At 39.1% G+C, this 25,106-nt stretch overlaps 1 protein-coding gene across 1 annotated transcript in view; it reads right to left on the minus strand.

Annotated features, from left to right (window-relative positions):
• Window positions 1-25,106, minus strand: part of LOC126458100 (zinc finger protein 345-like) — a 173,193-nt gene that overhangs the window by 11,329 nt on the left and 136,758 nt on the right. The window contains exon 7 of the mRNA XM_050094926.1: window positions 19,229-19,453. Within this exon, the coding sequence (XP_049950883.1) occupies window positions 19,229-19,453 (225 nt within the window). The remainder of the gene's footprint in view (window positions 1-19,228; window positions 19,454-25,106) is intronic.

Genomic DNA, 25,106 nt, shown 5'->3' on the forward strand with positions numbered 1-25,106 from the left:
TGGTGCTTTCCCATTAGCATAATTGCAACACACTCAAGAAAGTAAGGAGTGAGCAATTCAACTGTAAGTAAATTCACACGTACAAATACGATCTGCATGCTGTCGATGCTTTTGTTTCTGCTTCTAGAGAATGCATACAAGTACAGACCGGGCGCAAAGTACCATAAGTGAAATCCTGCAACATAGTCACCTGTCTGCCCGAAGTGTCGAGACCAATCACGCATCTCATGGACTATAACACTCACCATCTCAGATTTTCTTGAAATTTGGTGTCGGTATGCTGTTGGTACAGACTTAGAAAAATATTAAATTTTACTGAGATATGTCAAATCGTTTCTGAATTACAAAGCTGCAAAGTTACCATAAATGGCCCCAAAAACAGAGCTTGGCAGTTTTTACAATTGCTGTAGAAGCTTTCCTAACTGAGCTACAGACCTGGGATAAATACCATTTTATAGCATTTTCATGCACTTTACAGTGGTATACAATAATATATAGGTTAATATAAGAAAGTTCTTTTTAAAAAATTTAAAATTTTAATTAATTTTTTTTTTTTTTTTTTTTTTCAAAAGTACACATTTCAAAATTTATTAAATGAGTAGCTAGCATTGTTGTAAATCACAGGCCAAAATATAAATTTGGGATGATAATTTCCTCATAAGTAAAAAAGAAGACTGAAGCTGTATTCCCAATAATTTGACTGTGTACTCATGTTTATTGTTACAACAATAACCACTTTCACTTTCATAGGGTGAGTGCAACCCTTCCTAAGTGGATGTATTGTGAGTTGATTATGTGTAATAACCTAGTTACTTGTGAACTGGTATTGAAGATTACTTACTATTTAGGTCAAATATTTAATACTTCAGTAAAATAAGGTGTTATTAGAAGCTATAGGGTGACTTAAAATCAATCATGAAAATATAAAAGTTGCTGGCTAATTTTTAACATATGATTTTCTACTTTAACATTAAGTGTGTTTGTGTGCCCTGCCCCCCTCCCCAGATGAAACTGACACGTTGCTCTCATATCTGCAAATAGTCAGTGGTTCAAAAATCTGTGATAAATGTAGGAAGTAAACTATGATGTTAAAAAATGTGCAGTCCCTAAGTGACAAAAATGTTGAACTTGATCATTCTCTCTCAAAAACATTATTGCAGAGTGATACAGAATTTATAGCTACTTCGGAGGTTGTTCTGGCACTTAGTATATCTCTTGAACAGTTGACAAAGTCTCCCACTGCTAAGAGAAAAGACAAGTAGTACTGCACATCGAAAGTAAGAAAAAATTCCACAACTGCGAAACGTAAACTTTTTTCTGTTTCTGCTGAAAGTCAGTCATTAGAAAACGATAGCGATGTTGAGAAATGTGAAGTCGTAAAAAAAAAATTGAAAAACAAGTTCTCCAGTTGCACAAGTAGGGCAAAAAGGCTAATGCTTCTAACACGTTTACCCGGTAATTGGAACATAAGAAAGATAAAGCATGAATTTTTGGAAAAGCCAAATTTAAAACCAGGGAAAAGCCTGCCACCAGAGACAGTTGGAACTGTATGTTCATTTTATGAAGATGATGTAGTCAGTAGGGCAATGCCAGGTATTAAAGACTGTGTTACAGTTACTGAATCAGATGGAAGTAAATCGAAGATATCAAAAATACTCATATTGCATAAACTTAAAGAAGCATACAAAAATTTTAAAGACAAGTTTTTCAGCATAGAAAAAGTTTTCTCAAAATTTCCTGAACTGGGACCTAAACATTGTATGTCATCAGGTCAAAGTGGCACACACACTGCTTGTGAGTGCATAAATCGCCAAAACATGAAACTCATGATAGAAAATACCAAACTGAAAATGGTAACAGAAGGTAAAATTCAAAATTACAAGCAATGCCTCACTTAAGTGCTTTGTAATCCATCGTCTATTGCTTGCAATACGTCAAGGTGGAACAGAGATGTGTAAGATTTTGGAATCATCCTTTGCTGAAAATTCAATGGAAACTGTACAATTTCACCGCTGTAATCTAGAGACTTTAGAGAAAGATTCAGAAGAGTTAATTCGATTTATTCTGCAGCAAGTTATCCTCTGTGGTTCGGCACGACTTAATCACCAAGCAGCAGGGATATTTTCTTAACCGCACAAAAGAAAATCTGAAAGAATCAGAGTTCGTTGTCACGTGCGATTTTTCTGAAAATTACAGCATTACTGGGCAAATGAACACATCACAATTTGACCCTTTGTTATATATTTCAAAGACGAAAATGAAGTTGAACATCTTAGTTATGTATTTGTTTCTGCTTCACTTGAGCACAACACAGTTGCTGTATGTACTTAATCCTTGAGCAGGCACGTGTCGCACTTTGTACGCATGTTGTCAAAAGTTGTCATTATGCTATCGAGGGAAACACGTATAAGCTAAATCACAGTTTAATTTTAGTTTATTTAAACAACAATACAAAAAATATATTACATCACTAATTTACTATTTGATTAAAAAATATATTACATCACTAATTTACTATTTGATTAAACAAATAAGAAACTTTTGTATCTTTCTATTGTTGCAGCGTATACTGAACAAAAGCAACCTTTCATTGCAATATAAAAGGACAAAAGCTTTATATATTGAAGAAGTATCAGTTATCATGAAGTTCCTTCCATCTACACAGTTAACTGTCTTGTGCATTTTCGGGAAATGCTTTGCACTTCTCACATGTATGCATTGCTATTTCATGTCCTTTGCAAACAAAGCTATGGCATGAGTTACACCTGATGGTAGTAGATGTGTTTCTTGCTCGTCCACATGTTACACACCGACCTCTTTTGTTGGTGGTAGGCTCCTCAGTTCTTTCAACACGTTGGTCTTTGTATTTCATGAGGAGTGCAATGTTGGCAGGAAGTGAGGCTTCACGAGAGACAGTGCTCAATCTTTCAAAAATATTCTTCTCTCTCTCTCTCTCTCTCTCTCTCTCTCTCTCTAGAGCACAGAATACAACCAATGGCCATCTTCTTGTCACCCATGCGACAGAATACGTACCTCCCAGTTGATCCACTGTGTCGACTCCTCCCTTTGTTATATTGTAATCCAAAACTATCTCTGGTTTACCTGTAACTTCGTCAATGATTCCAAAATCGTGCATAGTTGAAAGTAATATAACTGTCTTGTTTTGTTTCAGCACATACAAAACAAGTGTCACATCATTCTGAAAATCAAATAAAGAGGGCTGGATAGCCCTACATTTCACAGGTAAAAATTCTTGTGGGATCTCACGTTTGTTTCTTCTCAACGTGCTGATGCAAGTTAGTCACTTTTTCAAAAGGGAGTTGGCTAAGGAATAGCTAGTGTACCAATTATGCACTGTAACGTTTCTTCCTGAGTCTTCAATTTGAGTAACTACCCTTCCCAAAATATCACAGGGAGAATTAGAAACATTGTATGGTCCTTTAAGTTGTTTACCACAATATACTTCAAAATTACAGTGAACAAAAGAACAGTGACCCCAGAAAGCTTGCAAATTGTCGTCTACTGTCACAAATTGTCCTACTATAAACCATTCTTGCAGTTCACCAGAAAGGCATCCAGTATTTGCCTCGTTGCATCAAGTTTATCAGTTACTCTTCTTTCTTGCTTTGTACTCTTGTCATCAAAGTGGATACATCGTAAAAGGAACAGAAATCTCCTGTAGCTCATCACAGCTTTTGTAATCTCCGTACCAGTACCATCTGCTGTCACAGTTCAATGACATTTGTGTGGTTTGCTTTCTTAGTCCCGATGAGATACAGCAATCCCAACAACGCCATTATTTCACGCTTTGTAGTTTCCTTAGCGTCCCTTTCTCTGGAATGTTGTACATATTCTTTCTTAGATTGAATGTATATGTTCGTGTATTTTACAATTTCATCAATCATTTCCAGGCTAAGTATTGCCCATAAAGCCTCTGTTTCACTTCTGACCCCTCTGGCAACATATGTAGGCCCAGGAAATATTTTCACAATATTCTTTCTTTTTGTTTTCTAAGTCACTTTAGGACATATTTTATTCCATTTACACTTTTTGTCCCTCCCAGTAATCATCTGAATTGTGGACTTGATAAGAATCTGAATCGTGGTCACTTCATGTGATAGATTCCTCTTCTTCTTCAGAACCGTCATCGTTCCCATTGTCTGGTACAGAGTTGAACTCTGGATCATCATTGAGTAACCAATCAAGCACTTTGTCAGCTTTGATCTCGCCCTGCACAGTGATATACCCGCTTGTTATGTGTTATCTTTTGATTCGCTTAAAAAGGAATGAAATAAAAGTGAAGGAAAAATTACTTACATGACCGGGCATGTGGTGTACTTTATACACCAAGATGAAACACTCACAGTTTATTTCAAAGTACTGTAGCTCACATGAACCAATGACATCACAACTTCTCACTGCACTAGCTGAAACAATAATGCAGGAGTAGGTAGGGGCTTGCTAGTGTAAAACAACAATGGAACTGTGCACGATAATGTTATCTGCGGTTGGCGCACTTTATACACAGTGCGCCCACTCGAACGTTTTAAAAAAACATCCTCATAACTTTACTGACAGTCAAATTACAAAAGCTTTCAAGAAAGTGATTCTATTCTTCAGATGACTCTGCTTTTCAATACAAAAACAAAAAGAACTACTTAGGCTTCTGTTTCCACGAAGAAGATTTTAAAAAGGAAGCAGATTGGCACTTTTTTGCCAGAGCGAATGGCAAAGGGGCTTGTGACGGTGTTGGAGGATCTGTAAAGAGATTGGCAGCTTGAGCCAGTTTGCAAAAACCCTATGAAAATCAAATACAAACCCCTCGCAAGTTTTTGAAGGGGCAGTAGAAAACATTAGCAATGTAGACTTTGCATATTCAGTTCAAGAAGACTATACTGAATCAGAATGTTTCTTGAAAAATCACTTTGAACAAGCACTGAGTATCACAGGAACGCATCAATGCCATGCATGCATTCCAAAAACTAAATCAAAAATATCGGTGAATAACTTTTCTTTGGATTCAGAAGTTTGTGAAAAGGAAGTGTCAAAATCTCCTGATAAACTAAAATTAGCAGCTGTATCAGGCTATATCACTGCTGTCTATCAAGCAAACTGGAGACTCAGTTAAATCTTACAGAAAAATGAAGAACTTGGTGAAGTAAAATTAATTTTTCTTCATCCAGCTGGGCCATTTACATCCTTCTCACATCCAAGAAATGCTGATATTCTGTGGGTATCAGTAATGGCTGTTCTGATGAAAGTTATGGCTGGCCATTGTGGCCGAGCGGTTCTAGGTGCTTCAGTCTGCAACCGCGTGACCGCTACGGTTGCAGGTTTGAATCCTGCCTTGGGCGTGGATGTGTGTGATGTCCTTAGGTTCGTTAGGATTAAGAAGGTCTAAGTTCTAGGGGTCTCATGACCTCAGATGTTAAGTCCTATAGTTCTCAGGGCCATTTGAACCATCTGAAAGTGATGTGTATCAAACAAAGGAAGCCTTTTCAAACATAAAATGATAACCATATCCTGTTACTTAATAGTTATTTACACTATGTTCAATTTACTTGAATCTTTATCACAACAGTGTTCATGTTTATTTTTATGAAAATGTCAATATTAGTAATGTTGTAATAATTAACATGAGTACACAGTCGAATTATTGAAAACAGAGCTTCAGAGTTCCTTTTTTTTTTTTTATATATACTTATTATCATCCCAAATTATACTTTAGCCTGTGGTTTACAACCATCTAGCAACTCATGGAATAAATTTGGAAATTTTAAAATATGTTCTTCTTGCAACAAAAATTAAAATTTTAAATTAAAAAAAAAATAATTTTCTTATGTTAACATATATCTGATTGTATAGCAAAAAAGGGGTGTGAAAATGCTGTTGCTCAATTAGGAAAGCTTCTATAGCCATTCTAAAAACTGCCACACACTGTTTTTGGGCCCATTTATGATAACTTTAATTCAGAAATGAGTTGACATTTCTCAGTAAAACTTCATATTTTTTGAAGTCTATGCCAACAACACACCTGTGCCAAATTTCAAGAAAATCTGAGACAGTGAGGTAGAAAATGATCTTTTCCTGAGTTGATTTGACATGGACATTAACTGTCTAACATTTGTATAGCAGCCAAATGATCATCAAGCAATAGGATCTTTACATATAAAATATTACAAGGCAGAATTAAATTCTAACTGTGAAAATGGTTGTAGGCTGCTCGCATACACTTTCTTAATGATAATGAGTTGCCATTAAGTTTCTTTTATCAGTTCCCCTACCTTTTCTTTTGTAATGACAGGGTAACATATGTTTTTTCAACTCCAAATGACACCATTAGACCACTGCAGGTCTTTACCATCTTTTATTGCCTTACTTGGAATGTTATTACATAGAGTATGATTTACATTGTCTCTGAGCTTTCACTCTGCTCTTCATCATATATAAGACTAGTGCACCTGGCAACATATATCGATTTCTAAACTGGATGCATGTCCTATATCTCCTTCTGCCTCCTCTCTCTGTCCATTTCATCCTCTCCCCTCTTTTTGTCCATCTCTTCCTCCTTGCACACTCTCTCCGTCCATCACCCCCTCTCTGTGCCCATCTCATCCCCCCCTCCCCCCTGTCCTGCCCATCTCATCCCCCCCTCCCCCCTGTCCATCTCCTTCTTCCCCATCTTCTTGTCCACATCTCCCCTCCTTTCTGTCCACCTTCTCTTCCCTGTCCCACTGGCATTGAGCCATATTTATTGTTATTGCCACAAAAACATGTTTCGGAACCAAAGTCACTTAAAATAAATGGATAAATCGGTAGCGATAATTGGTACACAGGGTCTGAGAGACCTCTCCTGCTGCTCGGTAGGCTAGTAGCTTCAAATAAATTATTTGTTTATTTATTAACATTACAGAGTGAGCCACTGCCTTGGTAACTCTAGTGGGTTGTTTTCTACCTAAAAATTAGTCACACACTGCAGAGATAGATTCATCGTCTTTTTCTACAGATTCTGTCAGTGCTGTTATTTTTCTCATGTTTTTCATAACTACATTGTTAATTTAAAAAACCATGTGGCAGATAAAGTAAATTTTGTGAAAGGAAACCTAATTTTTCCATATATCTTAAGAAGAAAGTAAGACAAAAGGAAATATTTAGACAATAAAAGAAGTCCGTTTACCAGACTATTTCAAGTGCGAGGGCTTCAGTAAACATTTTCAGCCTATCTCACCTGAATTGGTATGTTCTGTTCTACTATGTATGTATGTTATGTCGTGAGATTAACTCTAAGTGGTTTGTGTATGAAATACGACTACTACTTGTTACAACAATTACCTCCTCCATTTGCCCATGCCGTGAGCAGGCGAGGAACCTCCGGCCTTGTCTCCCCAAGGAGCACTTCTTATCTACAAAATGCATTTGTGATTGTGAAGCTGACTCTTGTTATAGTACATATGTATTTTTAAGTACAATGTTATTAAGATCAAACAATGGAAAATCCAGGATGGAATGTAACAATATTGTGAAAAGGAAAGATGCTACTCACCATATAGTGGACATGAGGAGTCGCACAGAGGCACAACAAAAAGACTGTCACAAATACAGCTTTCAGCCATTAAGGCCTTCGTGAACAATACATGAAAGACACGCACACACACACACACACACACACACACACACACACACACACACACACAACCGCACACATGACTGCAGTTTCATACAACTGAAACCACACTGCCAGCAACAGCAGCACCAGTGCATGATGGGAGTGACGACTGGGTGGGGGTAAGGAGGAGGCTGGGGCAGGAAGGGGGAGGGATAGTATGGTGGGGATGGTGGACAGTGAATTACTGCAGGTTAGACGGAGGGCAGGGGAGTGGTGGGGAGGAGTGGGGGGGGGGGGGGGGCGGGGGGCGGAAAAGGAGAAAAGTAAAAAGTAATGTGATGGTGGAATGATGGCTGTGTAGTGCTGGAATGGCAACAGGGAAGAGGCTGAATGGGTGAGAATAGTCATGAACAAAGGTTGAGGCCAGGAGGGTTACGGGAACATAGAATGTATCGCAGGAGAAGTTCCCACTTGCGCAATTCAGAAAAACTGGTGTTGTTGGGAAGGATCCATATGGCACAGGCTGTAAAGCAGTCATTAAAATAAAGGATGTCATGTTTGGAAGTGTGTTCAGCAACAGGGTGGTCCAATTGTTCCTTGGCCACAGTTTGTCAGTGGCCATTCATGTGGACAGACAGATTATTAGTTGTCATGCCCGCATAGAATGCAGCACAGTGGTTGCAGCTTAGCATGTAGACCACATGACTGGTTTCACAGGTAGCTCTGCCTTTGATGGGACAGGTCATGTTAGTGACCAGACTGGAGTAGGTGGTGGTGGTGGGAGGATGTATGGGACAGGTCTTGCATCTAGGTCAGAAGGCAGAAGGACTTGGACAGCTGTTAGATACTTCCACCTACAAACATTGCCACAGTGACCCCATTCCAGAAATCCAGCAGAATCTCCAGTCACTCCTCAAATCCTTAGGTTCATTCCAGAGCCTGCCCCCAGAGTCCATCTCTCTGCTCACCCCTACCAGTCCCTGTGCTCCTACCTTCTACATGCTTCCTAAAGTCCATAAACCTAACCACCCAGGATGCCCTATTGCGGCCAGTTACTGCAACCCCACTGACAGAATCTCTGCTCTCATAGACTAACACCTTCAACCTATTACCCTGAACCTACCCTCCTATATAAAGGACACCAACCATTTCCACCACCGACTCTCCACAGTTCCTGCCCCTTTACCACATGGTGCCCTGCTTGTCACTATTGATAAGACATACCATTACTCTAACATTCCTAATGCCAAGGGCCTTGCAGCTATTGAACACTACCTTTTCCCATGCCCGACGGATTCCAAACCAACAACCTCCTTCCTAGTCGCCATGACCACTTCTCCTTTGAAGGCATTGCCATTAAACAAATCCAGGATATGGCTACGGGCACCCGCATGGCACCACCCTATGCCAACCTATTCATGAGCCACCTAAAGGATTCCTTCCTAAAATCCAGAATCCTAAACCACTCACCTGGTTCGTATTCACTGATGACATCTTTGCAATCTAGACAAGGGTGAGGACACCCTATCCACATTCCTCCTGAACCTCAACAACTTCTCCCCCATTTGCTTCACCTGGTCCTACTCAACCCAACAAGCCACCTTTCTAGATGTTGACCTCCACCTCAAAGATGGCTACATTAGTAACTCAACCTACTAACCACCAGCAATACCTCCACTTTGACAGCTGCCACCAGATCCATACTAAGAAGTCCCTTCCGTACAGCCTAGCCACCAGTGGTAATCGCATCTGCAGTGACAAGTGGTCCCTGACGAAATATACTGAGGGTCTCACTGAAGCCTTCACTGACCATAATTATCCTCCCAACCCTGTACAAAAACATATCTCCCGTCCCTTATCTTTTCAGTCTCCCACCACCTCCCAAAGTCCCACAGTCCGGCCACAGAGGAGCATTCCCTTCGTAACTAAGTACCACCCAGGACTGGAGCAACTGGATTACATTCTCTGCCTGAGTTTCCACTACCTCTCATCGTGCTCTGAAATGAGAAATGTCCTGCCCACTATTCTTCCCATCCCTCCCACAGTGGTATTACGTCATCCACTGAACCTACACAATATACTTTTCCATCCATACACAACCCCTGCTCCCAGCCCCTTACCTCATGTCTCATACCCCTGTAATATACCTAGATGCAAGACCTGTCCGATACATCCTCTCACCACCACCTACTCCAGTCAAGTCACTAACATCACCTATCCCATCAAAGGCAAGGCTAACTGTGAAACCAGTCATGTGAGCTACAAGCTAAGCTGCAACCACTGTGCCACATTCTATGTAAGCATGACAACCAACAAGCTGTATGTCTGCGTGAATGGCCACCGACAAACTGTGGCCAAGTAACAAGTGGACCACCCTGTTGCTGAACACGCTGCCAAACATGACATCCTTCATTTTAATAACTGCTTCACAGCCTGTGCCAGCTTTTCTGAATTGCGGAGGTGGGAACTTTCCCTGCAATACATCCTACGTTCCCATAACCCTCCTGGCCTCAACCTCTGTTAGTGACAGTCCCCACCCATCCAGCCCTTTCCCTGTTCCCATTCCAGCACTACACACCCGTCATTCCACCATCACATTACTTCTCTCCTTTTCTGCTACCCCCCCCCCCCTCCTCCCCACCACTCTCCTGTCCTCCGTCTAACCTGCAGCACTTCACTGTCCATCACCCCCACCATACTATCCCTCCCCCTCCCCGCCCCAGCCTCCTCCTAACCCCTACCCAGCACCACTCTCATCATGCTCTGGTGCTGCTGCTCGCAGTGTGGTTTCAGTTCAGTTGTCTGAGGCTGCAGTTGTGTTTGTGTGTGTGTGTGTGTGGGGGGGGGGGGGGGTCGCACGCGTGCATGGTTATTGTTAATGAAGGCCTTAATGGCCGAAACCTTTATTTGTGACAGTCTTTTGTTGTTCCTATCTGCGACTCAGAATCCCCAATATATGGTGAGTACCAACTTCCCTTTTCACAATATTATGTTTAACAGTTTGCATCTTATACAGTTTACGTATTACACAATTACATATTTGAAAATAATGACCCAAAGAACTAAAAAATCACTCACTTTACTTTTTACAAACAGGAAAATTCTTTATTTTATTTTACAAAATTATTTCCAGATTCCACGCATATATTACTTGTAGTATTGACAAGTAGTCACAATATAGTGGAGATCTTGAGTCGGGAATGGACACAACGAAAGGACTGTCAAACAAGTAAGCTTTTGGCCAAAAAGCCTTCATGCAAACTAAACACCACACACACACACACACACACACACACACACACACACACACACACACACACGTCTCTCGCCACCACGCCCAGAGACTGTGGTCACCTGTGTCGTATGCATTTGCACGAGTGTGGATATGTTGACTAACTCGGAGGAAAGCTTTTTCTGAAACATGCTTACTTGTTTGAGTCTTTTTGTTGAGCCTGTCTGTGACTTAACATCTCTGCTATATGGTGATTAGCAATCCATCCTTTTCATAATACTGTCATTATTCCAGCCTGGATTTTCCACTGTTTGAGTTTACTTGTAATATTGTTGCAGTTGTGTGACACGGTATATGTACCTGTATCCGGTGATCTTAGTGTGTCATGTTGTCATCTGCATCTGTATATTTATTTGTTTCCATATCAGCATTGTAGTCTCTAATGTCCCATGTATCATACTGCAGCATAGGTGTGTGCTTGTTCGCGATCTTGTATATAGCCATTGCTACTCGTGAGTATTGCGTAGCACTCTTGATATTTCTTCAGTGACACAGTTAAGCATTTTTCATTCATCTGGATCTCTTAAAGCTTGTCCTATTGTCAGATGTTTCCCATTCTTTTTGCCATGTCTCTACCTTCTAAGGATTTAATTGCCATTTTTCTGTAGAATGCTCCCCTATTATCTCATGTAACTTGTCCAGTCTTTCCCTTTTGAGACAGTATACTGCTGCTCTGAGTCTTAATAGTTGTGTCACAGGGGTACATTGTAAGTACAACGTATAGGGCTTCCACAGATGTGGTTCCAAATGCACCTGACATTCTGAGCAGTACACCTCCTTGCCCATACCGTACCTCACAATGGTTTTGTGGGTTGCGAAGCTGATGTGCCCAGCCACTTAATGTGAAGCACAAAATAGCTCAAAGAGGGCTGTATTATACATTCATAGCACTTGCAATAGCAATCTGCAATGAGCTGAGTGTAGTGCGGCAAGTTTGTGCATTGGTCTTGTGGCCTTTTCAATCATAAGTCACATGTGCTCATTGAATGTCAGCTGTTCACTGAGGTGTATTCCTAGTTACCTTGTTACTTTTTCTCTGTATGCCAGGGCTGTTCAGTCTAATGTTGGGGTTTCCCTGCAGTGCCTCTTTGATCAGTAAGTATACTACATTCTTTGCCGCAATTGTAAGCTTGTTATGACTGTACCAGTTACATATTTTTACAAGGAGTTGTTCAGGCTTGCTTTCAAGTTGTGCTCTCGAGTTTACTGTTATTACTCTAGAAAGTTGCCAGCATAGGCAACTATACCCTTAACCCTATCATCTTCATCTAGATTGTTTAGGAGAGGTTCTACGGCATTACCCAAGAAAATTCTATGAGAGTATTTCACATAGTTTTAATCGGCAAATGGGTAGGATTACAAGTTTCACACAATTCAGACTCCACAGTAGTATACGCCATAAACATAACTTTCGTGTTTTGTGTTAACACTGGCAGTGAGGAAGAAAACAAGAAAAGCAAATATTGCATATACATTTTTTGTTTAAAATTGTATATAAGGCGAAGGAATACATATGGGAGAAACAGTTGGTCTACAGCTACCATTGTTAACCACTTAATGCCTGCATACATTTCTTCATGGAAGAGAAAGAATCAAAAATTGTGTTGCTCTAGAAGTACCCTAAACATTCGTGACATGGCAGCACATGTCAGAAGCATTGGTAGCTTTGTGTAGAACCTGCACCTTTCCGCACAGGTAATTGAGAACAGTTAACCTTACACTTATCAGAGTCATACTGGTATGATGCAAATTCACAACACCTGTCCTTATGATGTCAAGATTGACTGCCACAAAGAAAATGATACCATACATTTTCACATTTCTTTTTGCAGTCAGTTTTAACACAAAGCGTATGCCCATCAAGACTTTTCGAGGCTTTTGTTAACAACTTTCCCCTATGATACACTATATACATTTATATACTGAAAATGTACGGCATATGTCCGACAAAATGTTTATTATAAGATTGTTTAAAAATCTGAAGTAAATGAATCAAGAACGTTTCAAAATTTCTGCTCACAGCATTTCCATATGCCTGCCTTAACATTTATTAGAGCTTTGTGTAAAAATTTGAAGTAAACCATTCAAGAACTTTGTGAAATTTTTGGAAACAATGCCAAACATCTACTGTCTTCCTAAAACGGCACAGATTTTAAATATGTATTTTTATATAACATATATTACAAAAATATGTAGCCTGTGTCTGTCTGAATGTTTATTAGAGTATCTTGCAATAATATCATGCAAGCCAGTAAAGAACTTTTTTAGTTTTTTTCTGACAACGATTTCCATTTACACACATACAAACACACACACACACACACACACACACACACAGACACACACACACACACACACACACACACAATTTAAAAAAAAATGTGCAGCTTACATCCATTTGAATGTTTATTAGAGTATTTTTTTAAAAATATGAAGTAAATCACTTACGAACTTCTCGAAATTTTGGGTAACAATATTAAATTATATAACGGTATGTATTTATACTAAATATTATCACTTCTTTTAAGCAGAATGTTATTAAATACCTGCTGTTCACGGCCACAGACAGTTGTGTCTCAGGCTGGTTAAATGGAAAAGAAAGAAAAGAGAAAGCATGTTTCTGATATGTATGGGAATTGGATATATGTCCTGATCTCCCCCCCCCCCCCCCCCCACCCCACCCGTACATCTCCTACTCCTTCTCCCTCTCAATCTGTCCATCACATCCTTCCCCCCCCCCCCTCTCCCTCCATCTCTTCCTGCTCCCTCTCTCTGTCCATCACCTCCTCCTTTCTCCCTATGCCCAGCTTCTCCTTCCCTCTTGACACCAATTCAAATGCGTGTCCGGCCATCCGTGATTTCCCTAAAATGCTCCAGGCGATTACCAGTTATTTTGAAAGGCCACGGCAGAGTTCCTTCACCATCCTTGACACAATCCGAGTTTGTGCTTCATCTGCTTCGTCTCTAATGACCTAAGTGTCGAAGGGACGTTAAAAACAATCTTCCTTCCTTCCTTTCTTCCTTCCCTCTCTCCATTTCCTCCTGCCCCTCTCTCTGTCCATCTCCCCCTTTCTGCTTTCTATGTCCACATCTTCCCACTCCTCAGTCCATCCCCTCTTACCCCCACTCTCTGACCTTGAGCCTTGTCTACTGTTATTGCAAGTAAAGATTCTGTGGTAGTATTTCAATAATAATCCAATAAGCCATAAATAAAACTTTCCTGTTTGCTAACAATGTTTCACTATTATATACGAGGTGTGCAAAAAAAGTAAAGGGACTTATTTTTATCTACTAAAGGTTTTACTTTTTTTTTTTCTATCCCCTTAAAAGCAGTTCCCTTCAGCAGCTATACATCAGGAGAGTCGTCGTCCCCAGTCTTGATAGCAGCGCTGAAAGACTTCAACCTCCTGAGCCTGTCAAGGACGTCTTTGTAAATCAATTGGCTGATGGTTTGTCCTGGAGTAACAAATTCTTTGTGCACAATACCCCTACTGCCAAAAAAGTAAATCAGCATTGTTTTGATTTACTCATTCGTGCTTTTTTCGGTCAAGAAGATGTCTCAGTGTGCCTCTTCCCACTTTGCGTTTTCCTCAGGACCACATTAAAAAATCCAGGATTAATCACTTGTGATCACACGACAACCATTCGTGGTAATTGACAATCCTCAACAAAGACGAATGCACATGTTTCTTCGATTGGTACCGTTTTGGCACAAACCTTTCGCTTTTGCAAAACTTTTGTCAAAATTTGATGAATTGTGAAAGGTCTGATCTCACAAGAGCATGCACACATTCGATGTTTTTATTGGTTTAAGCCGTTGAAGGTCTTCCTGAGCGAGGTTCATGTTCATCTTCAATGTGTTCTTGGCCTTCCCAAAGAATGTTTCCCATAGGCCTCTTTCAACTTTTCAAAGGCCACACTCACGGATTCCTCATGTTTAGCACTAAACTTCACAGCATAATGTTGCTCTAAAGTCTGCTGTTCCTTTTTTGCACTACACAACAAACCATCTTCGTAACACACAGTAAAAACACAACTTCAGTGATGGAGCTATCAAAAATTTAGTGATGGCTGTACAGAGCTGAAACTCAGACTGAGCGCCTGGAAGGGATGAACACACAAGTCTACACAGCATCACAAGACACTCACAGTTTTACCAGTCTCATTACTTGTATGACATATATGTAACATATACAGCCTATGTCCTCCCGAATGTTCATTACAGTATTGTGTAAAAATCTGAAGTGAATCAGTCATGAGCTTTTGGAGGCTTTTGGTAATAATGTTTCCCCTTTATGTATTTTTTAATATATTTTGTATATTAAAATTGGTAAATAAAAACATGTGGGTAATTGAATGCAATGTTGTGTCAAAATTTTGAAGTAACCAGTGAAGACTGATTGGAGACTTAAGGTTTTCAACATTTTTATTTATACAGTTGTAAATGTTCTTTTGATCAAAATCTCAAACCTTTGAAGGTTTGTCACCGATTCCTTTGAAATTTTAACACAACATTGTATTTGAATATGTCCGTGATTTTATACATCTACCAGAGCACCATATGGTATATAAATTACATATATTACATGTTTATTTATTATATATATAATTTATATACCATATGGCACTCTAGTAGGTACATGAAAATGGGCATATTTGAAAGCAACGTGTGTCAAAATTTCAAAGGAATCAGTGAAGAACTTTCAGAGGTCTAAGAGTTTGAACAAACGAACATAAGATTTTTATTAACAACGTATCCCCTTTATTAAACACACACACACACACACACACACACACACACACACACACACACACACACCAGCACTTCAGTAGGTATATTAAAACCCACACATATTCAAATGCAACATTGTGTCAAATTTTTAAAGCAATTAGTGGAGAACTTTCGGAGATTTTCAACTTCTTATATGCGAACATTTACATTTTTATTTGCATAAGATTCATCAGTTCTACCATAAACATACACTCTCTTAGCTTTCCTGATGAAGCTTTTACCTTTGGTGGCAAACGTCACTGTAATAGCACAATGGTTCCTAATCCTTGTTTATTTGATGACGTAAATCGAAAACTAGACTCTGCACACATCTTCCAAGGTGTAGTGGCAGGTACTTTGGGTACCTGTATCACTATCCCCTCTTCCTTCCTGTTTGATTTACAAATGATGCAGCAAAAGAATGGCTGTTGGGTCACTGTACAAGTTTAAATTTCTCTATTTTATTATCACAGTCATTTTGCAATATATTTGAGGGAAGAAGTAACATGTCGCCCAACTATTCTTAAAATGAGCATTTCCAGTTTTCAACATAAAATTTCCAGAAGCAACTGCCATTAGATTTGAATGAGCATTTCTGTGACATTCTTAACTTGGTAACTGAACCCTTGACGAAACATGTTTCAATGTTCTCTATTAATCCTAACTGGTAGTGGGGAAAAATTGGATCTTTTTCTAGCGATGAGGTCTACGTATTTCTGTCACAGTCTCTATCACGATTTTTTATTTGTTTCTCTCCTGGTTTGAAATGGCATCCACTGTGTTCAAAACTTTGTCAATATGCATATTTACGCAACACTATACTTCGGATATAGTAAATGTGTTCTATTCATTCTTACTACTTTTAGCTACACACTGAGTATACTCACTTGAATTAACTTTACCTACTCTTCATAATTTCATTTACAACTAACACAATCATGAACATATATACGAAAACAAAAATTGAGTTAGAGAAAAGTAATCATCACAATCTGTACAATATATACAAAATTCAGTTACCTCCTATCATGTGAAGCAAATGTGCAAATCTCCCTTACAAAGTATTTATACAGTCTCAAAATATGTCTTCATCCAATGATGGAGTTTCTTGTGTTTTAAGGAGATCAACCATCCAAAAATTTACATTTCAATTATTTGCCAGCAGTCTGGCACAGTACACAAAGCTAATTAGTGTGACATCAGACATCCATATCTACATGTACAACCAACTCTGCAAACCACTGTTCTATGCTTTTTTCCTCGTTCCATTCAAGTGTGTAGTACAGGAAGTATGACTGTTTAAATGCCACTGTGCATGCTGTAATTAATCTATCTTTGTCTTCAGGATCCCTATGGGAACAATATGTAGGGCTGGTTGTATAAGAGGCGATCAAGAAGTTTCCGTCTGAGGGTGTTGCTGCAGCATGTATGCAATGTAGCGTGACTCTGAAACAGGTATATAATCACTGACATGTAGGCTGGGATTATTGTGGCACTTGTGTCTTTCCCGTGCATGGGGTAAATACAGAAATTTAAACTGTGGCAACATTATTATAAAATGAATCCAAACAGGACTCAGTGCTGTTATTTGTTTCTTGGCTGCTGAAGGAAAAACCTTGGAAGATACCCATCGGAAAATGAAGAATATGGATGGGGCATCAGTGCTAAACTTCTGAAAAAATTGTGACAAGGAATGCTGCTATTTCATGATAACGGACATCCCCATATCACAAATTTTATAATGCAGAAGTTTTGCCAACTCAAATGGGAGACACTTGGACACCTGCCCAATAGTCCTGACCTCTCCCCGTGTGATTACCACACTGTCTGTCTCTTTAAAAAAGCCTTGATGGGTTGAGGGTTACTGCTGGATGAGGAAGGGTAGCAGGCAGTTATAGGCTTCTTCATGCAGCAGGACATAGTATTTTACCAAACAGGCATCTTCAACTTCGCATGTCAGTGGTGTGTTTGCCTCAATGCTCATGGTGAGTTTGCTGATTGGTATACCAATTCTGGACTGTACAGCCCCTGAACGGAAACATTTTGATCACCCCTTATAGTATATTCCTGACACTCATTTAAAGCTCATTCTTGAAACTTTGTAAATAAGTTTTGTCGATGTAGTTTATCTGCCGTTGGGAGTCTGAAAGTTCAGGTCTTTCAACATCTCCAGGACACTCTCCCTCGGGTCATGTGACCAACTGTGCTGCCCTTCTCTGCACATGTTCAATCTTCCCCATTTGGTATGGGTCCCACACACGTGGGCAATATTTAGAATGGGTTGACAAGTTATTTACAAGCAATCTCCTTTGTAAACTGATTGCAATTTCCTAGTATTCTACCAATTAACTGAAATTTGCTACTTGCTTTACCCACTAGTGAGCTGAGGTGATTGTCCCATTTCATGTCCCTACAGAGTGTTACATACATGTATTTGTATGAATTGACTGATTCCAACTGTGACTCGGGGACATTACAGTCATAGGATGCAACTTTTTTTCTTTTTGTGAAGAACACACCATTACATGTGTGAACATTTTAATTAAGTTGCCAATCTTTGCACCACTTTGAAATTTTATCAAGATCTGACAGAATATTTGTGCAGTTTCTTTCAGATTTGATTTTATCATAGATAATGGAATCACCCGTGAAAAGCCTAGATTTAGTGTTTATACGATCCTCAAGGGAATCAACATACAATATGAATGGCAAGTGACCCAACACACTCCCCTGGGGCACACTCAAAATTACTTCTACATCCGTCAGTGACTCTGCATACAAGACAACTTGCTGCGTGGTCACTACCAAAAAATCCTCAATCCAGTCACAAATTTTGCTTGACAGCCCATATGATCGTAATTTTCATAATACATATAGATGCTTTTCAGAAATCAAGAAATACTGCATCAAGAAATACTACCTGACTGCATTAATCTAAGGCTTTCAGTCAGTATGTCATGCGAGACAAGTGCATGTTGGGTTTCACATGACTGAAGCTTTTGAAATCAATGCTGGCTGACATGGAGCAAGTCATTCTGTTCAAGATACTTTATTATGTTTGAGCTCGAAATATGTTCAAAGATCCTATAACAGCCCCCTCCCCCCAGCCCCTTCTCAAGGGATCTACGATAGGTTATAGTTAACAGAGGTGTAATTCAGCAGCAAACTGGGCATAAAATCTGATAGGCAGTTCATCAGTCCCATAATATAAATAAAGAAATATGATAATGTTAGTTTGATGAGTTAGGCATGGTGAAAAGAAGTTAATTTATTTTCCCTTGAATATGTAATTTTCCTAAAAGACAAAAGCAATCTGAATTTTGTCAAGAAGTACTTGCATATTACTTTTCTCATCAGTACAATATATTCTCATAACGTAAGTCTAATTAAGGACCCGATTCTTAAGGTAATGACTGGTTAGTGAGCAAAATTTATACTATTTACGAAGTACTCATTTAAGATACAACATCGCTATACATATTTCACTCTTGAGATTTTGTGATAATACAAAAGTGACACTAGCACTAATGAAATCATGTGACATAAACACTGCCTTCACCTGTGCGGCCTTGAGTACAGTTCTATCGCAGATGTCACAACGATGGCCCTTCCGAAGAGTAGGATTGTGTAGGCGGAGATGGCGGTCCAAGGCACCTGGGCGAGAGAATACCTTCTGGCACACAGCACATGTCACACAGGGAGCACCATCTCCCACTGAACGGCAAGAAAGGTAATGGGCAAGGAATGAGGCTGCTGGCCAGCTGTCATGGCACACATCACATACCTATAAACAGCAAAACAAATCATGTAATTATGTTCTTATATACATTTGTTTGTGTGTGTGTGTGTGTGTGTGTGTGTGTGTGTGTGTGTGCGTGCGCACATGTGTGTGCTGTCCTTTTTTGTATTGTTCCTTCAGTGTACCAAGCACTGGGTCACTGTACATGTAGTCATTTATAAGCTGTTTTCCTTCTGCTATTGCCTTCGGTAAGTGGAAGTTTTCTTCTGAGATAACCTTTTGATATAACATGTGGAAGGATTTTAGTATTTTTAAATCTTTGTCAACTTTAGTTGGATTGTGGTTGCGGGCTACTAAGTGATCGGTAAATGTACCGCACGAACTATAGACACACACAAGGGTCATTCGGAAAGTGAAGAAGATTTTGTTTCGACATGTGGTCGCATCCCCCCACAATCACCACCCATTGACCACTGACCTTGATACTCATCCGCTTCAGTTTGGCAACAGCTACGATCCAATACGGTTGCTTACTTCATAGCTGTGTGACTTTAAAATGTGTGACCAAATTGATGATCCTACAACGTGTGAGACACACAGTGTTATCCGCATTTTAAATGCGCAAAATGTCCAACCCATTGAAATTTATAGACAGGGAACTGAGGTTTACAGTAATGTGATGAACGAAGTGCCAGTTTGGAATCAGAGTATCATGTTCAATGGCGGCCAGAAGAATGTTCACCATGATGATTGCTCCAGTCGGCCCTCAGTGGTGACTGATGGCCTCAAAGCAAGGACTGAAACAAAAAATCCAAGGAGATAGGCATTTCATAAATGCAGCAGTCTACTGTCAGACACTTCAATGACTTCACCGCACCATTAAAAACAAACAGTGCAGAATGCCAACCAATGGAGTCATCCTCCTTCATGATAATGCACATCTGCATGCACTGGAAATGACACAAAACTTGCTTCAGCAGTTTTAGTGGGAAATGTTTCAACATCTACCATATAGTCTGAACTTGGCCCCAAATGATTACCACTTATCCCCAAATTGAAAGATTTCTTTGAGTGAACAATGCTACAGAAGTGATGAATTACAGAAGCTGTTAATCACTGGTTCAACAACTTGGAGGCAACTGTGTATTTAGAAAGCATAGAAAAACTGGTAAGATCGTACAACAAGTGCCAAAATTTGATCAGTGACTATGCATGTAAAACACAGTTTCATTTAATCATATCAAATAAAAACTGCTGTAGAAAAAAGCGTTCTTTACTTTCTGAATGACTTGAAAAGACTCTGTCCACATATTTTATGGTTACATTTCTCTATCATGTGAGTGTTATAACTTTTTCTTATTATTATCGAGTTGAGCCTCTATGGACTGCGTGGTAACAACCAATTTCATTTTAGTGTCTAGGCCTTATTCTTATTCCCACTTTGACTTCCTGCCAGTATCTTCTGAGCCCACCAAGAAATGCTTGTTTATGCTCTTTGGATAATGGTCCTCTCCGTTTTTGGACATTGATGCCATTTTAAATAAACCTTGGTAGTTGGTCACCAATCTTCTAAATATGTTCCTGTCAGGAATTTCTCTCTCTGAGACACCAGTCTGCCTAAGATTTTTTCACATTCTTCGAACCATCTTGGCCTTGTTTTCTTAGATTGGATGAAACTCCAAATTCTTTTTGTTAGTCGGTCACCGTCCTTACTCCTGAAATGACTGTAAAATAACAATCATCTCTTCTTAATGGATGTTGTGATAGGTTCTTTCTTGCTTTACAAGTCATCATTTGCTCTCATTCGCCATTGTCCATCAACCCATCTATTACCTAGGATTTTCCTTAATATCCTATGCTCTCGCTTTTCCAGCTGCTCAGCTTGACCTTGTCTACTCATGGTCAAAGGTTCAGATGCATATAGGCTCTCAGTGTTTGCAACTGTATTATAATGTCAGAACTTGGCCCCTATACTCATAGACTTGTTGTTATAGGTATTCTTTGTCAGTTGGTATGCTTGGTCTAACTTCCTCATCCTGACATTAACTGCTGCTTCTTCTAATCCACTCTCCTGGATGACTTCATCAAGATACCTGAAATTCTTAACTCATCCAATTTTTCCCAGATTGGTGATCATCCATTCAGGTCCATCACAGAGGTTTGTCATATATTTTGTTTTTTGAATAGAGATCTGGAATCCAACATTTTCCGCAATTTCTGACAGCCTATTGATCTTGTTGACTGCTGACTCTATGTTGTTAGCAAAAATGGCCAGGTCATCTGCAAAGGCCAAGCAGTCAACGTACACCCCTTTGTTCTTTGGACCAAGTCTGAACCACTCTTCATTTGTTTCTTCTTGGGCGAACAACTTTATCCACTCTTGAATGACCTTTTCCAAGACGCAGTTGAAAAGGGGTGGGGATAGTCCATCTCCTTATCATACGCCTGTTCTGATTGTAAAGGGTTCTGTTACCTCACCCATAAATTTTGTTCCTGTCACTGTGTTAGTGAGAGTTTGTTTGATCAGCTTTCTTGATGTATCATCTACCCCAAACTCTTCCAAAATATTCATTAATGCCTGTCGCTCGATGGAGTCATACGCCTTCTGAAAATCAACAAACACGACCACATAGTTATTTCCTCCAGTTTTTGTACCTGATGATGTGCTTCAGGTTATAGATCTGTTCTGGGCAAGAACGGCTCTTTCAGAAACCAGCTTGATATTCCCCAATCAGTTGGTCAAGATGACCTTCAATTCTGTTCTGTATCACTTTGAAGAGAATCTTATATGGAACAGATACTAATGAGATGCCCCTATAATCATTGACAGTCTTTTTATCGACTTTTCTGTGCAGAGGATGGATTAAAGCTGACTGCCATTCAATTGGTATCATTCCAGTTCTCCAGATCTCCTCAAAAAGTTGACTAGTACATATAGAGTTTCATTATTTGCCAGCTTCAGTAGTTCTGCCACAGTTGAATCCTCTCCAGTGCCTTATCATTTTTAAGGTAGCTGTTGATCTCTCTGATCTCCTCTTTACTAGGTGGAGATGAGTTGGGTAGTTTGTGGATCGGGGCACATACAGGGAACCTTTCTTTCAGTTCATCACAATTAAGTAGGTTTTCAAAATAATGAGACATGATCATGCAGTTTTCTTTGTTGGTCAGGCTGAGCTTTCCATTTTCATCTCTAAAACAAAGCCTAGGGGCTTGGTATCATTTCAAATTCAATTTTAATGTCTGATAGAAGTCTACGCCATTGTTTTTCCGGAAATCCTGATCAATCTGTTCAAACTGCTGTTCCTCATACAATCACTTAACCCTTCATAGAGCTCTGGTTGCATATTTTTAAAACCCACGGAATACATCAAAATCTTCAGGTCTCCTGGTCGAGTTCCACTTTTTCCACCCATTTGTTCTTTGGGCCACCACCTCATCACAAACCTCATTCCGCCATCTATGCTTTCTCTTTTTAGCTGTTAGGATTGCAGGATTAGCTGCTTGTTGGATCTCGGAGGCAATGTCCATCCATTTATGGGATTCAAATGTCATTTGCTGGTGGTATTGTTCCAATATGTTTTGATTGATTTTGAGCTTCGCAATGTCATATTTACGAATTTTATTTCCGGTTTACACGGCCTTATTGAGAGAGATGAAAATCACTTTGATCTTAAGGAGGTTTATTTCCAGTTTTCATGGCCTTCCTGAGAGGGATGAAATTCATTTTGATCTTGGAGAGGTAGTGTTGTAACTATTTTCTAGTACTATTTATTTTATTGTGTATTGTTCCAGTGCGTACTTCTGTTTGTTTATAGGTGTTGTGTTTAATCTGTGAATCATTAATCTGAAGCTTGCTGGTTAGTCAACAAGTTTTTCGTTTGCATGTGGATAGCAGTGCCTGTGCATTTTCTGTACACTGTGAAATCCTGTGCATTGTTTATCTTTCATATGATGAGGTCTACAAAATTTAATTTATTTTCTGTTTCTCTACTTTGGGAGTAACACATTTATTTTCTCACATAGTTGTTCTGTGCATTTGTGTGTATGGTTCGTCAATCAAGCATATTATGTCATTGGCATAACCCAAACACTACAAAGTTATATATTGGTACTCGATAAAATAAAAGTAAGCAAACAAAGATCAAATGAAGTGGCAGATCGAGCAGAAAACAGGTGAACATCAACATGGACCAAGCACACATCAGGAACACAAACAAATGTGTTCTGTGAAGTTAGTCATTTTAATTTGAAAGTGTTGTTCAATAGCAACATACAATGTGTTTCGTGCTTATTGATATGAGAGATGGCCCTGCAGATGAATTCAAGAACTACGAAAAAACTGTGAGCAGTCACAATATATTGTTATGAAATATTTTTGTGCAGCAAAATTACGTTAAAATATAAAGTGATTAGCAAGCTCGCCAATAAACTTCAGAAAAATTCAATTTATTACAGATGCAAGCTATATGATAGTGCAAAGAAATTCAACACAACCTATCACACTATAGAATAATGTCAAGATCACAATAGATACAAAATATTTTAGGCCTAATTTTCATTGCAATAATTATTACATTAAATAAGTAATATTTTTCTAGACCTGAACAAAACATGACCCACAGATGATGGTACATATGTGCCGAAACATGTTTGGACAATAGAAATATTAGTTGTTTGCATAACAGGTGGCATCAGATTCTCATAAATAAGTAATTATGTTTACAATGTAAGTGTTTTGTTTCACCAACATAAAATTACATTTCAACAGCTAATTGTATTGTTAATAGTGCATATGTTCGAGCAGCTGTTTGAAATTGTAAACAGGATGCATAGTGTGAAAATGACATTTGAGCAGTGTCTCCAACTACTTCAACTGTTTCTAGCAGTAAGCCATATGGGCAGCAGCTCAAATCTAATCAAACTTGATTAGCAACCACCAGAAATAGTCTCACATTTCCCTCAAGCTGCTCCAAAATGCCACTCTCATGCATGCAAGTAGCTACTGTTTCAGCTGAGTTTTCCACTTATATATCGCAGCTCATTCAATTCATATTTTGTATAACTTTCTTCAGTGAAAGTAATTCTAAGATTTTTACATTAGTCTTCAGATTTTCTTTCCTGTAAAATTACGGAGTTCTTCCTTAGTGTTTATTTTATGCAACAGCCTAAAAAAGAATGACTATGAATGAGGTTCAAAAGTGTTACAAGAAGGGGAAAATCAAACAATGGAAAATCCAGAATGGAATGTAACAATACCAGAGAAGGAAATTTGCTACTCATCATATAGCGGAGATGCTGAGTTGTGATAGGCACAACAAAAAGATTCACACAATTAAAGCTTTCGGCCATTAAGGCCTTTGTCAGCAGTAGACACACACGTCGTTTCAGGCAATTTTCCTTCTCTGGTATTGTTACAAGAAGGGGAAGTTTATAGAAAAGTTACTTTAGCTACAAGGGAAAAACAATCACAGTAAGTACGCATTTTCATATATTTAAAATACGTAATACAGCACAACTAATCATAATATAGTGCGCTCAAAAAGTTAGTCATGCACACATGAATTGTTAACCCTTTATAGATGGCACAACGATCAACTCACATGCTCAACCATGCACATACTGCCTCTATGTGCACATAAGGAAGTAGCAATCAGTGAGATATGTTTCAAGCAGACACTGCACATAACATGAATATAAA

Source organism: Schistocerca serialis, chromosome 2 (genome assembly GCF_023864345.2).
Source record: "Schistocerca serialis cubense isolate TAMUIC-IGC-003099 chromosome 2, iqSchSeri2.2, whole genome shotgun sequence".
In the NCBI taxonomy this organism is placed as follows: domain Eukaryota; kingdom Metazoa; phylum Arthropoda; class Insecta; order Orthoptera; family Acrididae; genus Schistocerca; species Schistocerca serialis.